This window comes from Phycodurus eques, chromosome 1, assembly GCF_024500275.1.
Source record: "Phycodurus eques isolate BA_2022a chromosome 1, UOR_Pequ_1.1, whole genome shotgun sequence".
NCBI lineage: Eukaryota > Metazoa > Chordata > Actinopteri > Syngnathiformes > Syngnathidae > Phycodurus > Phycodurus eques.
The window spans coordinates 45,628,528-45,644,433 of NC_084525.1; the positions used below are offsets into that span (position 1 = coordinate 45,628,528).

The following is a 15,906-nucleotide window of genomic DNA, read 5'->3' on the forward strand; positions in this document are numbered from 1 at the left end:
TTGAATCGGCAGGTGTCGAACCGTGAGTTTGCGGGGGTCCACTGTATTCTGTTGGTTCTGTCCGACTCAAGGTTGCATGTCATTGTTGTTTCCTTCAATGTAGTGTCTTTGAATATTAGAAGTGTTATAAAAATGTGACGTATTATTATTATCCATCCTTCCATTTTCTGTACCGCTTATCCTCACTATGGCCGTGCTGGAGCCTATCCCACCTATCTTCGGGCGAGAGTACATCCTGAACTGGTCACCAGCCAATCGCAGGGAACATATAAACAAACAACCATTCGCAGTCACATTCACACCTACGGGCAATTTAGAGTCGTCAATTAACCTACCATGCATGTTTTTGGGATGTGGGAGGAAACCGGCATACCCAGAGAAAACCCAAACAGGCACGGGGAGATGTGAACCCCGGTCCTCAGAACTGTGAGGCAGATGTGATAACCAGTTTTCCACCATTTATTATTATCCATCCATCCATCCATTTTCTACCATTTATCCGGGCAGTAGCTTCAGCAGGGAAGCCCAGACTTCCCTCTACCCAGCCACTTCATCCAACCCTTCCGGGGGGATCCCGAGGCGTTCCCAGGCCATCCGAAGGACATAGTCTCTCCAGCGTGTCCTGGATCGTCCCCGGGGTCTCCTCCCGGTGGGACATGCCCGGAACACCTCACGAGGGAGGCGTCCGGGAGGCATCCAAATCAGATGCCCCAGCCACCTCATCCGGCTCCTCTCGATGTGGAGGAGCAGCGGCTCTACTCTGAGATCCTCCCGGATGACCGAACTTTTCACCCTATCTCTAAGGGAGAGCTCGGACACCCTGCGGAGGAAACTCATTTCTTGTATCCGGGATCTTGTTCTTTCGGTCACGACCCACAGCTCGTGACCATAGGTGAGGGTAGGAACGTAGCTCGACTGGTAAATCGAGAGCTTCAAGCTTCACCTATCGGCTTAGCTCCTTCTTTACCACAACTGATTGATACAAAGTCTGCATCACTGCAGACGCTGCACCGATCTGCCTGTCGATCTCCCATTTCCATTCTTCCCTCACTCGTGAACAAGACCCCAAGATACTTGAACTCCTCCACTTGGGGCAGGATCTCATCCCCGACATGGAGAGGGCACGCCACCCTTTTACGACTGAGGACCATGGTCTCAGATTTGGAGGTGCTGATTCTCATCCCAGCCGCTTCACACTCAGCTGCGAACTACTCCAGTGAGAGTTGGAGGTCACGGCTTGATGAAGCCAACAGAACCACATCATCTGCAAAAAGCAGAGATGCAATACTGAGTCCACCAAACCGGACCCCCTCTACGCCTCGGCTGCGCCTAGAAATTCTGTCCATAAAAGTTATGAACAGAATCGGTGACAAACGGCAGCCTTGGCGGAGTCCAACCCTCACCGGAAACTAGTCCAACTTACTGCCGGATATGCGGCCCAAACTTTGACTCCGGTCGTACAGGGACCGAACAGCCCATATCAGGGGGTTCTGTACCCTATACTCCCGAAGCACCCCCCACAGGACACGGTCGAACGCCTTCTCCAAGTCTACAAAACACATGTAGACTGGTTGGGCGAACTCCCATGTACCCTCGAGGACCCTGCCAAGTGTGAAGAGCTGGTCCACTGCTCCATGTATATGTATGTATGTATATATATATATATATATATATGTATATATATATATATATATATATATATTGAGGAGTATCTGTAACATTTGCACAACCGACATTGTCCCAGATGATCGCACTACTTGTCACTTTAAACCGCATACACTCCTTGAAGTCTCAGCGCCCTTTGCACAATGGTCATTGCACCGGACTATTGCAATATTAGTCATTCGAACTGCTCTAAGTGCTAGAGGACTCTGCATCTTTTTGCACAATTGTTTTTTGTCAATGTCTTTATGTCCCCAAAGTGTTCTGTAAATTGACTGTTTGTTGTACTAGAGCGGCTCCAACTACCGGAGACAAATTCCTTGTGTGTTTTGGACATACTTGGCAAATAAAGATGATTCTGATTCTGATTCTGATTCTGATATATATGTATATATATATATATATATATATATATATATATATAAATATATATATATATATATATATTTATATATATAGAAAACGTCGACCTCCCCAAAATGGCCCCCACGCAGACATGTCGTTTGGCCGCGTTGCCACATTTAGCCTTCATCTCTGTCGGTCTACATGTGAGCAACTCGGCGAGGATTCTCTAATAGTGGTTATTAACCCTTATGGTCCACACACATGGAATGCGCTGACACGTTGCCCCCACTAGTTTAGCGTGGCGGTCGGCACGCAGATCCCAGGGGCGTGTCGTATTTCCGTATTGTTTTTCCCCATTGTAAACTCACCCAGTCACTTGGAGCAGCGAGTTTCTTCACACACCAAGCAGACGACCCTCTGTGCGGGTAAGGATTAGTCAACATCAACGACTTCAAGAGGCTTTTTAAATGAACGCAATGGATCCTGTCGGCCAAGGTAACCATAAATGTTGGCTTGTGGGCAAATTGGCTAGTACGTAGCTTACTTTAGCGTCGCACGATGTGCGTGAATGTCAGTTAAGTCTGAAATAGATATTTGTACTTGTTGGGCTCATGCCAAAGTTAAAGTGTGAACGCATTGAGATGTGTCATTCTGGTCGCTCGTGGAACGACTTGGAGAGGAAAGAACAGCGTCGCTGCTACATAACCAGTGCTGCTAAATTGATGTTCTTGTTTAATAAAATAACGTGTTTGGCACATTTTCTCGTATTTGCGTGACTTTGTAACGTTTTACGGCTAGTATTTAAATCGACACAAACCGTCGACTGTGCCGTTTTGAAATGAAGACAAATGTGATCTGCTTTTGCTGACATTTGAAAAGCAAATTGCTTGGCATTCACAATGCCAAGCCAGGCTTTCTTGTTGACAGCCGACAGAGAAAGCCATGTTTGCACGGCCGACTTGTTTCAAAAGAACCTCTGTTTCAAATCCCAATCAAGGTATGTTACTAAAATTTTCAAAATACCTTTATATCAAAATACACAAATAAAATGAGTCCGAGTGTGCACGAACCGGATAAGGATTAAGGATTTTATTACACTTTTTATGTCGCAATATTGCCAAAAAAGCCTTTCCCAGAAATCACTGTAATTCATGAGGAAACTTGTGACGGAAGAAAAATGTCCATAGCTCTCTTAATAGCTGAGATATCTTGATGAAATCTGAAGTGTTGGAAAGCTCTATCAATTCTCTATTGAATAAAGACAATAAAAAGTAATGCAAGACATTAAGAATGGCTGGAATTGGAAATATTTATTTTAAGTTTAAATTAGAATAGAGTGAAGCCCTTATCATTGTTTACTGATAATTTTAACTGAAAAATAGGGATGTTCCATACCGTGTTCCCCCCAGACTAATACCAGTAAGAGTATTCAAACTTGAATAATCACTGATACCGAGTACCGATATGACTAGTACTTTTGATACATAAAATTAAAATTAACACATTGATAGATAATTGTAAACAAAGACCTTTCTTTTTGACGTGCATAATGAGTTGCTGATGTCTAATCACCGCAGTATAGTGCCAGCTACAGGCGAGGAGGACTTACTCCATGTCAGTTTTTGTTTTTTTTACCCCTTTAAAGGTCAAATGACAAAAGATGTTATGGGGTTAGTTAAAATTCATATAAGGATTGTTTATGTTATGTAATAGAGGCATGTAACTTCCAGAAAGTTTTCAACCGTAGTTTAGCTAAAAATTTGGTTTTTATGACTCGTATTGAGCCCTCCCGAACATACCCGAAGCCTGAGACATCGGGGTGTGCTTACTCTGTCCACCGCAAGATATATCAGAAGTGACGTTGCAATTGACAAACACACACTATATGCAATAGCGAGCAACGTATTGGAATATGAGGAGGAGGAGGATTTCGACGTACAGGAGCGCCCAACTGAACTTGAGCTGAACTGACTTGAACTAAACTCGTACATGTTTGAGCTGATTAGGAGGTCGGAACCTGACCGTGACGATGACGAGCAGCCAAGTAGCAGCTGTACAACAGAAAAAGAGAATGGCCACTGGCTCGATGTGACGGTATGTCAAAAGCTTGTCTTTTTTTACAGTCATGGCTTGAAATAATGGCACCCCAGGGATGCCAATATTTTTTAGCATGACAATGCGCATTATATATTCATATATGTTTCAGTGACGCGGCACAAGCTTTTACATAGGATGCAGTATTCCTCTATATTGTGTACCCCTCGCTTGAGTAGCGTTATAACACGCCACACAGAAAGTCTTCGCTGTGTCTGTCGGCTTGTCATATAGGCAAAGGTACAGACGACAGTACTGAGAAGTACTGCATGGGTCTTTTTTTCCTACTCCCCAGTGCATAGTAACCGTAATAGAGTTGTAGGTATATACACAGAAATCCTCACCTTGTCTGCACCGGCTTCGCCGCGGCACCGTAGAGGCTGCGAGATTTAGTTCTCTTGCTGACGGTTGAGGTCCCGATGGCCGAAGGAAAAATAGTTGGCATCGCAGCTGGTTTCAGCCACTACCTCTGTATCCAATCGTTTCTGCTAAGTCTTTCCCAAAACACACCGGTTCGAGGTGATCAGCACAGCGTGTGGAATGCTTGCTAGGCACCCATAGCTGACCACGTTTCTTCCCCTGTCGAATTACTTTCCCGATCCACTGGTCACGTGTTCCTTTTTCACTTGGAAAGCCCAAAAAAAAACTCTTGCCACTGCCTGAACCATTTGTACAACTAAATGCCACACAATAAACCACCGTGACATCGTTAAATCATACGACAACAAATATACAAGGACGGGAACAACAGCGTGGAACAATAGCACACAACGCCGAATGAACAGGCTGCTTGGCTCGTGTGACGTCACAGCGCCGGATAGAGCCAAAGACCGGAAGGCGCATTCTGCATCAAATTTATCGATTTAACTGCTGTATATCTGCTATATAATCACTTCGAAATGGCAGATGTGGTTTGTAAAGGGGTTCTAGAGTTATAAAGAAACATTTAAAACATTTAAATATCGGTGGCTGGTTTTGGCAGCCTTAACGAGTATCCGATACCTAGAAAGAAGGCCGGTATCGACCCGATACCGATGTCTGGTGTCGGTGCTCGCCCATCCCTTGTGAAAAACATGAGTTTGGGTTCACTTTAATTTCATAAATGATCTTAATCTGAAATTAGAGTCCTGTTTAGGGCTGCATGATTATGGCCAAAATAATAATCACGATTATTTTGATAAATAATTTAATCACGATCATTCCTTATGTTAGAGAAATATCTTGATTGCACTACTTTTCAACAAACAATACAGTGTTGTGAAAAAGTATTGACCCTCTTTTCAAATTCTTATATTGTTGCATAGTTTCCTCACTTTGTTTAAGATCATCAGACAAATGTAAATATCACACAAATATAACCCAAGTGTACTCAAACTGCTGTTTTTAAATGGTAATTTCATTTATTAAGGAAAAAAAAATTACCTGGCCCTGTGTGGAAAAACTAATGGCCCCCTAAACCTAATAACGGGTTAGGCCATCTTCAGCAGCAAAGACTGAAATGAAGTGTTTTGTATAACTGGCAATGAGTCTTTCATATATTTTTTGGCCCACTCTTCTTTGGGGAATTGTTTGAAATCTGCAAAAATTGAGGGTTTTTCAGCGTGAACGGCCATTTTAAGGTCCTGCCACTGCATTTCAATCAGATTAAAGTCTGGACTTTGACGAGGCCACTATATATATATATGTGTGTGTGTGTGTGTGTGTGTATATATATATATGTATATATACACATATATACAAACACACACACACATATATATATATATATATATATATATATATATATATATATATATATATATATATATATATATACACACACACACACACACACACACACACACACACACACACACACACACACACTGCTGAAAGGATTGTCGGTACCCCCCTACCCTCCATTGAGGACTTGCACGCTGCCAGAACTAAGACAAGGGCGTGCAAAATCCTTTCGGACCCTGCGCACCCCGGTCACCAGCTCTTCCAGCTCCTTCCCTCAGGTTGGCGCTACCGATCAATGCAAACTTGAACTAGTAGACATTCCAACAGCTTCTTCCCTCTTGCGATCAACATCTTAAACACCTAACCTACAATTCCATTACAACATGCTGGCAATTTTTTGACTAGAGTTCGTTGTCACATTTCTGTGGGGCCAATTATGCATTACTCGTGCACTCACTGTAGTTGTCTCGCCATACTGCACTATTTGCATATACTGGCCACTCATGCCAGAGTTGCATCTGCTCCATTTGCACACTGATTGAGGAGTATCTGTAACATTTGCACAACCAACATTGTCCCAGATTATCGCACTACTCGTCACTTTAAACCGCATACACTCCTTGAAGTCTCAGCGCCCTTTGCACAATGGTCATTGCACCGTACTATTGCAATATTAGTCATTCGAACTGCTCTAAGTGCTAGAGGGCTCTGCATCTTTTTGCACAATTGTAAAAAAAAAAATGTACTGGCATTACCAGATAACTAGCAACCCTTTACTGTTCAGTGACTGTTTTTTTTTTGTCAATGTCTTTCTGTCTCCAAAATGTTCTGTAAATTGACTGTCTGTTGTCGTACTAGAGCGGCTCCAACTACCTGAGACAAATTACTTCTGTGTTTTTGGACATAATTGGCAAATAAAGATGATTCTGATTCTGATGAGACAACCAAAGTTTGAAGTCGATTGGAAAAAAACTGTCGTAGGAGTTCGTTAACATATGGCGGCTGTAAAAGGTGAAAAATAGGTCAGAATTTGTAAGTAAATTAAAAATTCCTGTTGGGTTTAGTGTATGGCTCCACGAGGCTTTTTTGTAGGTATTGGGCCGTTACATATGACTCCGGATTTTGGTAGACCTAGCTGAAACGTACAGTAGGGACTGCGTCTTTGAAAAATTTGTCGGGCGCGTTACTGAGTCACATTTATAAAAAAAAAAAACAACAAAAAAAAACTGTAAAATACGGAACTGTTTTCCATTGGTTGATGTGTGTGCAAAGTTTGAGTTTGCATGCATGTTTAGACCCTCAACACCATGTTGGTTTCTTGGCAAACAGCGTGGCGAACAGCACTTCACCTCGGCAACAGCGTTTGTCGAAAACTCACAAACTTTGTATGTGACGTCATGAAGGCCTTAAGTCTTCTGAGCAAGTGTTAGATCGATCGGATTAACTTGCTAGCAGGAGAACAACAAAGTATGATACGTCATTTCCTTGTGCCAGTAGGTGGCGTGATTAGTATGATTATTTTTTTTCATAGGTTCTTTAATTGTGGACTGTCATTAAGTGTGGAATTTAGAAAATATATGACCATCTGGAGTTAAGTTACAACAGCTTTTGAAATGAAAAGCTTTAACAACTTTTATAGTCCCAGGTCCGGAAATGCTACACACCAGGTTGGAAGTCAATTGGATGAAAGCTGTAGGACAGGTTTGCGAAAGTATGACCCCTTTAAATTTGGGGCAATGGTCAAAAAAGGGCCAAAATACCGTATTTTCCGCACCATACAGTGCACCGGATTGTAAGGCGCAGTCTCAATTACGGGGTCTATTTCTGTACTTAAGCCATACATAAGGCGCACCGTATTATTCGGCACAAAAAAACAACAACAAGGTAACGGAAGCAAAGCAGTGAGTTTGGTTGAACTTTATTGTACTACGTATTTAAAAATACACTCTCATTATTTTTTTAAATCAATCTTTTGTCACAAATCCATCAAAGTCCTCATCTTCTGTATCAGAATGAACAACTGGGCAATTTCGCCATCAAACATGCCGGGTTCCCTCTCGTCATTGTCGAAGTCAGTCTTGTTGCCGGGTGGCTGTTCAGCAATTATGCCGGCTTTCGCGAAAGCTCGGACAACAGTCAAAGCAGATACCTTCGCCCAGGCATCCACAATCCATTCACATATGGTGGCGTAACTCATCCGGCGCTGCCTCCCAGTCTTAGTAAAGGTGTGTTCGTCGTCTCTCATCCATCGTTCCCACGCCGCTCGCAACTTCACTTTGAATGCCTTGTTTGCACCAATGCCCGGTTGGAGTTCGCTGGCAGTTGCTACGCCACAGTTGTCCTTGCGCCGATGGCGAGATGGCGCTTTTTCATAAAACGAAAGCACCAAGACGGACCTCCTTGAAAGTGTTCGATCTTCTTGTCTTGTGCTATTGTTGTTGCCTGTGTTCCACTAAGATGTGTATGTGTTCACTGTGATGGGTTAAATGCAGAGAACAAATTTTGTGTGCATGCATGCAGGTTAATGACAATAAATGGTGATTCTTCTTCTTCTTCTTTGATTTTGAATTCTCTCGCGGCTGCTCTATTCCCATTTACAACTGCGTAACTGATAGTTTGTAGTTTGAATTGTGCCTCGTAAGCATGTCTCTTCGCTGATGCTATTTTCGGGGGTCCTTAGCCAAACAAATGTTGTTTAGCTAGTACAGTATACCTACCGGAGGCGTGGCGGTGGTAAGCGTACATACTCTACATAGCTTTATGTAATGTTCTCTCATTGGTTTATCGCTGCCAGCGTACGTAGTGTACGTATTATGTCCCTATGTCGGCTGGAAATGGCCTGACAGTCAATAAAGCAGGGCGCTTACCAAACTCGCACATCATCATTTTGGAACTCAGTGCACACATAAGGCACACCGGGTTAAAAGGCGCACCGTCGATTTTTGAGAAAATTAAAGGCTTTTAAGTGCGCCTTATAGTGCGGAAAATACGGTAGTATTTAAAAAACAAAAATCATGGCTTCCGCTGAACCTTTTTTGTACGTCTCTGGGTGCAACACGTGCCTCCCAATTTTCATAGCTGAAGGTGACAAGTAGTGCAGGGGGGATTGATTTAGGTTTATAGGTGGCGCTACGGAGCCATTTTTTGTTATCCCAAAAAACAACTTAGAAATATAAAAATTTTCGCCAGGCCCGATGTGCGTGCAAAGTTTGGTTTGAATCAGGGTATGTTTAGGCCGTCAAAAATGCCTTTTTAAGGTCATGCCACCGCATCTCAGTCGGATTCAGGTCAGGACTTTGACTTGGCCACTCCAAAGTCTTCATTTTGTTTTTGTTCAGCCATTCACAGGTGGACTTGCTGGTGTGTTTTGAATCATTGTCCTGCTGCTAAACCCAAGTTCGTTTCAGCATGAGGTAATGAACAGATGGATGGACATACTCCTTCAGGATTTTTTGGTCAACAGCAGAATTTATGGTTCCATTTATCACAGCAAGTTTTCCAGGTCCCAAAGTAGGAAAACGGCTCTGGACCGTCACACTACCACCACCATATGTTGCTGTTGGAATTATGTTCTTTTTCTGAAATGCGGTGTTAGTTTTATGCCAGATATATTGGGACACACACCTTCCAAAACGTTAACCCTTTCTTGTCATACCACAGAGTATTTTCCCAAAGGTCTCTGGCATCATCAAGATGTCTTCGAGCAAAATTGAGACAAACCTTATTGTTCTTTTTGCTCAGCAGTGGTTTATGTCCTGGAACTTTACCATGCAGGCCATTTTTTTCCAGTCTCTTTCTTGTGGTGGAGTAATGAACACTGACCTTAACTGAGGCAAGTGAGGCTAGCAATTCTTTGGATGTTGCTGTGGGGTCTTTTGTGACCTCTTGGACCTCGACCTCTTGGGATACATTTGGTCGGCCGGCCACTCCTAGGAAGGTTCGCCACTGTTCTGTTTTCGCTATTTGTGGATAAAGGCACTGTGGTTCGGTGGAGTCCCAAAGCATTAGAAATGGCATCATACCCTTTCCACACTGAGAGATCACAATCACATTCTTTATCAATTGTTTTTGAATTTTTTTAGATCTCTGCATGTCGTCTACCTTTTGACGATCTTTTGTTCTACTTCATGTGTGGAAGTATCAGGCCTAGGTGTGGCTAGAGAAATTAAACTCAGATATGATAACCCACAATTAAGTTGTTTTAACAGGGGCTGGGGGGCAATCACTTTTTCACACAGGGCCATGTAGGTTTTGATTTTTCTTTCCCCCCTTCATAATGAAACCCATTTAAAACTGCATTTTGTATGTGCTTGCGTTTGTCTTTGACGAATGTTTAAATTTATTTGTTTGTTGTGAAACATTTAAGTTTGACAAACATGCCAAATAGTAAGAGAAGAATTTCACACCACTTTATTGGTCGGTGGGTCAAGTCGGTATTTATTCAGTGCCGTGAAAATGTATTGGCCCCCTTGTCAAATTCTTATTTTTTTTTATTGTTTCCCCACTTTGTTCAGTTAAGGTCATCAAACAAATGTAAATAGCAGACAAATAACCCCAGTGAACTTAAAATGCTGTTTTTAAGCAATGATTTCATTTATTAGGGGATAAAAAAGTATTAGAATTTTCCTGGCCCTGTGTGGAAATAATCCCCTTGTTAAATCATGAATTGTTGCTCGTCACAATTTTTGGTTCATTTTCACTGATCACGCCGATGCCTGATAAAGACCAGGTCTGGGGCTGCTTTCTCATTCAGGACCTGGACAACTTGCTGTGATTTATGGAACCATGAATTCTGCTCTTTAACAGAAAATCCTGAAGGAGAATATTCAGCCATCAGTTTGTAAGAGATTAGGAAACGAGAACAAGGAAAAGTCGCGGCCCGGGTATAAGCTGTTGGCCATACAAACCTCTATTGCCCGGTTCTTTTATTGTGGTCGAGGTAAAATTCAATGATTAGGCCACATGGAAAGTTTTACAATTTGTTCGAAACTAAAAAGTCAAACAATAAGGTTGGAGAAGATTCAGCGCTGTGCTCTCCTCCACTTGGTTCAGAACAATGCCCATGGAAAAGAGACGCGTCCTAGCCTGCTTGTTTTGTGGCCAAAACTGCTTCCCGGCGTGATGTCATGCAGTCTTGGACCAATCCTAGCTTCGCCTGTGTATGAGGTCGGTTTGGAAATTCATTCCGATGCTCCCATCGCGCCCCGAGACAGAGCGTGCTCCACTTTCTATAACTTTACTAATGAACGTGTTGGGTATTGCTAGGGATGTCAGTACATCCGCAATATTGAATGTGTCAGTTTTACTTGTATCGAGTGGCGCACTCACTACCAACGCTCTGAGTTACCGAAGGTTCCGGGTTGCAGAGAGCGCGCCCGGAATGAACTTTCCAACGCACCCTATTTTGATATGTTGTGTTTGTTGTGTCGGTGTGACTAAGTGTAATGCAATTATGTTTATTAGGATATCTGGTTGTGTATCTGTAATGGGATGTATCAAACAAGACTGTATGAGTGTTGTGTAAGCGTGCAGCCAGTAATTTCTATCAACTTTGTGACCGCTAGCTGGAGCGCACTTGGGTTCTGCAGCAGGATAACGATCCAAAACATACCAGCAAGTCAACTTCTGAATCAGAATCAGAATCAGAATCATCTTTATTTGCCAAGTATGTCCAAAACACACAAGGAATTTGTCTCCGGTAGTTGGAGCCGCTCTAGTACAAGAAACAGTCAATTTACAGAACACTTTGGGGACATAAAGACATTGACAAAAAACAATTGTGCAAAAAGATGCAGAGTCCTCTAGCACTTAGAGCAGTTCGAAGTTCGTTATATGGAGGCATATCCCGCCGCCCTTCGTTTTTCCCGATGATTCCATGTCGCGGTCCGCTCGATGAATGTTGAAGCCGGGAAGCGTGACGGCGCCATCGGGTACGGCGTCGCAAAGCCAGGTCTCCGTGAAGCACATGGCCGCGGAACGTCCGAAGTCTTTACTGGTCTTTAACAGAAGATGAAGCTCGTCCATTTTGTTGGGTAGGGAGCGTACATTCGCGAGGTGGATCGACGGGAACGCCAATCTGTGTCCTCTCTTGCGGAGTTTCACCTGAATTCCGGCTCGTTTTCCTCTGTGGCGCCGCTTCCGCATCCATGCGCCGAAAACCGCGGACGCCGCTCCGGTGAGTAACTCGGGGAAAAAACTGAGCGGATTTTCGAAAGTTGGTGACAGAAAGTCCGGAGTAGCCTCCTTGATGGTTAGCAGGTCTCCCCTTGTGTAAGTGAGTCGTGTAAGGTCTCCAAAGACGGACGAAAAACACAAAAACAAAGACAATACTAGAGAGCGCGTTACCGAGGCGGCCACACTGGTAGGCGCCATCTTTTGTTGTGTAAGCGTGCAGCCAGTAATTTCTATCAACTTTGTGACCGCTAGCTGGAGCGCACTTGGGTTCTGCAGCAGGATAACGATCCAAAACATACCAGCAAGTCAACTTCTGAATGGCGTAAAAAAAAAAATGGTTTTGGTGTGGCCTCGTCAAGGTCCAGACTTGAAATGCAGTTAGTTGCAGGACCTTAAAAAGGCTGTTCATGCTCGAAAACCCTAAATTTTTGCTGAGTTCAAAGAAATCTGCAAGGAAGAGTGGCCAAAATATCTCCAGAGAGATGTGAAAGACTCATTGTCAGTTATTGAAAACGCTTGATTTCAGTTGTTGCTGCTGAGGATGACCCAACCAGTTATGAGGTTTAGGGGGCCATTACTTTTTCACACAGGGCCAGGTAACTTCAAATAGTTTTTTTCCCCCTTAATAAATGAAATCACCATTTAAAAAGAGCATTTTAACTTCACTTTGGTTATATTTGTCTATTTGCATTTTATTGCAAAAATATAAGAATTGGAGGAGGAGGCCAATACCTTTTCACTGTGTTTGTTGAAAAGTAGTGCAATAAAAATGGATATTTCCCTAACATAAGTAATGATCGTGATTATAATATTGATCAAAATAATCGTGATTCCTTTTCTTTCTTTTTTTAGTCTATCTATCCCTACCTCCCAACCTAACCCAACCCTCCTCACGAAAACAGCTTTCCTCAGGCAACTAAAAATTTCTTTCAAATGTCCTAAAACCATCAAGTTGCTCTGGATTTAGGAGAGGGTTCATTTAACACTGGGTAAATGTACATGGAACTATCCATCCATTAAGCCATCTTCTTCCGCTTATCCGAGGTCAGGTTGCGGGGGCAGTAGCTTTAGCAGGGAAGCCCAGACTTCTCTCTGCCCAGCCACTTCCTCCAGCTATTCTGGGGGGATCCCAAGGCGTTCCCAGGCCAGCCGAGAGACGTAGTCTCTCCAGCGGGTCCTGGGTTGTCCCCGTGGTCTCTTCCCAGTGGGACGTGCCCGGAACACCTCACCAGGGAGGTGTCCCGGAGGCATCCTAATCAGATGCCCAAGCCACCTCATCTGGCTCCTCTCAATATGGAGGAGCAGCGGCTCTACTCTGAATCCCTCCTGAATGACCGAGCTTCTCACCCTATGTCGAAGGGAGAGCCCGGACACCAAACAGAGGGAACTCATTTCAGCTGCTTTTATCCGGGATCTTGTTCTTTTGGTCACAATCCACAGCTCGTGACCATCGGTGAGGGTAAGGAACGTAGATTGACCTGTAAATTGAGAGCTACGCCTTTTGGCTTAGCTCCTTCTTCACCACAACGGACCGATACAAAGTCCCCATGACTGCAGATGCTACACCGATCTGGCTGTCGATCTCCCGTTTTATTCTTCTTTCACTCGTGAACAAGACCCCAAGATACTTGAGCTCCTGCACTTGGGGCAGGATCTCATCCCCGACCTGGAGAGGGCACTCCACCGTTTTCCGACTGAAGTGCTGAGGTGCTGATTCTCATTCCACCCGCTTCAAGCTCTGCTGCGAACCGCTCCATTGAGAGTTGGAGGTCACGGCTTGATGAAGCCAACAAAACCACATTATCTGCAAAATAGAAGGGTGCAACACTGAGGTCAACAACTCTCTACTCCTCTGTTGCGCCTAGAAATTCTGTCCATAAAAGTTATGAACACAATCGGTGACAAAGGGCAGCCTTGGCGGAGTCCAACCCTCACTGGAAACGAGTCCGGGGCCTTGCCACCGAGGAGCTTTTCAACCATCGTGGTGACCTTAACCCCAGAGATAGGATAGCCGTGTCGGTGGAATTGAGGAGTTCTTTGAAGTATTCTCCACAGCGACTCACAACATCCCATCCTCACTATACACAGTGTTGACAGTGCACTGCTTCCCCTTCCGGAGACGCCGGATGGTGGACTACAATTTCCTCAAAGCCGTCTGGAAGTCTTTCTCCATGGCCTCACCGAACTCCTCCCACGCCCGAGTGTTTGGTTCAGCGACCACCAAAGCTGCATTCCGTTTGGCCAGCCGGTACCCATCAGTTGTCTCAGGAGTCCCACAGGCCAAAAAGGAGTGATAGGACTCCTTCAGGTTGATGGTATCCCTCACCGCTGGTGCCCGCCAACGGGTTCAGGGATTGCCCCCACGACAGGCACCAACCACTTTACGGCCACAGCTTCAGTCGGCCGCCTCAGCAATGGAGGTGCATGGTCCACTCAGACTCAATATCAGAATTAACACTGCTTTATTTCATTTTATTTATTCATTCATTCATTATATAAACAATGATTTCGTGTAAAAGAAAACGGTGGTGTAGAACTGCAGGAACTGCTCATCTTCCAGAGATGAGCAGTCTATTCTCGTGGTAAGAGGCAGTCGAAAATGCAACATTTCTCCACTTTTGCAAAATGTTTAAGGTTGTTTTAGTCCAAGCATTTTAACTGACAATTAAAGGGGACGTATTTTGCCAAACCAACTTTCTCTTGTAATATGTAATTGTAATATTCTCTCTATGCTGCCTCAGTCAACGTGAAATATGAATTAAATCCATTAATTCCTGAGTCACAGACGTCTTTCTGCAGAGGGGCCTTGAAATCAGGTCATTCGAATTTCTCGAGCTTAAGTATGTCACTAGTAAAGATCTCTGCCTTCGCTTTCCACGCCCGGGCCAGCGCTGTCATCATAAACGTGTGCTCTTAAAAGTGGGTCTTCTGCACAGAGGCAACCAATTAGAGGAAAGGAGGCGGTCTTAGGCAAATATGGACAAAGCGGATACAAAACTGGGTCAAACTGAAGTAGCTGTCAGAGGAGCCTTTTCTGGACACGGTTATGACAAAACTCAGGTGTTTTTTTGTTTGTTTTTTTTTTTTAAATGAAATTTACACTTTTATATCAGTTCCATGTAAGAGACTCACTCTATGGAGGTCTAAAAAGCCAAAATATGGGACCTTTAAATGATTGATTGCACTTGTTACCATATCTGATTTTCACCATCAGCTTTTGAGAAATGCAACCACACTTTTGACCATTTCACTCTCTCCACTATGATTGTCAATCAATCAGAGCACCGACTGTGCGGTCAGCGGGTGGTGTGCTGAATGCAAGATTCGCGCTTGAGGTACTTGTTGTTTCTCTCAATGAAAAATCTTGAGGTCACGTTAACTTATGGCGAAAAGAGGCTGCCTGGCTGGGAGAAAAATCATGATGTCGCCGTCTTGTTGCTGCAGTGGTGCGAGAGTTACATTTCTGTGATCAATCCACTCTCTTTGAATTATGAGAAATAAAAGGCTCAAAACATGCATCGCATATTTAACCGATGGAAACTGAGAAATACATCGCTAAAGACCTCATTTTACATCACATAAGGCGATGCGATACCGGATATTTTGGACTCTGACGTTCGCATAGGACAGACAGACAGACAGCCTTTGATTGAAGCTAGCCTGTGGAAGCTCCTCGATGCTCGATCCTCTCTCTTTAATGCGCTCCTTAATATGGCGGCATGAGAACAACTCCTGGGTTGCTTTTGATGTTTTGACGAGGGAGGGCCTAAGAACGTTGAAATTAAGAGACTTGAGATGAGCCCTAAGTGTTCACCCTGGCTTGCCTGTGTGTAAGTTAATCATGGCATCCCACAGGTCGTGTACATTTCTTGCAGCAATATCGTTAGAAAATACTTATTTTCCATTATG

General features: G+C 43.8%; 1 protein-coding gene across 6 annotated transcripts in view; it reads left to right on the forward strand.

Moving 5' to 3' along the window:
• Window positions 1-2,286: 2,286 nt before the first annotated feature.
• The window catches only part of LOC133411620 (tumor protein D54-like), a 132,505-nt gene continuing 118,885 nt past the window's right edge, over window positions 2,287-15,906 (forward strand). For 3 of the 6 annotated variants that reach the window (XM_061694195.1, XM_061694203.1, XM_061694222.1), the window contains exon 1: window positions 2,334-2,502. In XM_061694195.1, coding sequence (XP_061550179.1) covers window positions 2,475-2,502 — 28 coding nt within the window. In that variant the 5' untranslated portion in view covers window positions 2,334-2,474. Of the gene's footprint in view, window positions 2,503-15,906 lie in introns of all 6 variants that reach the window. The other 3 variants (XR_009769685.1, XM_061694234.1, XM_061694212.1) reach the window with 3 other exon arrangements.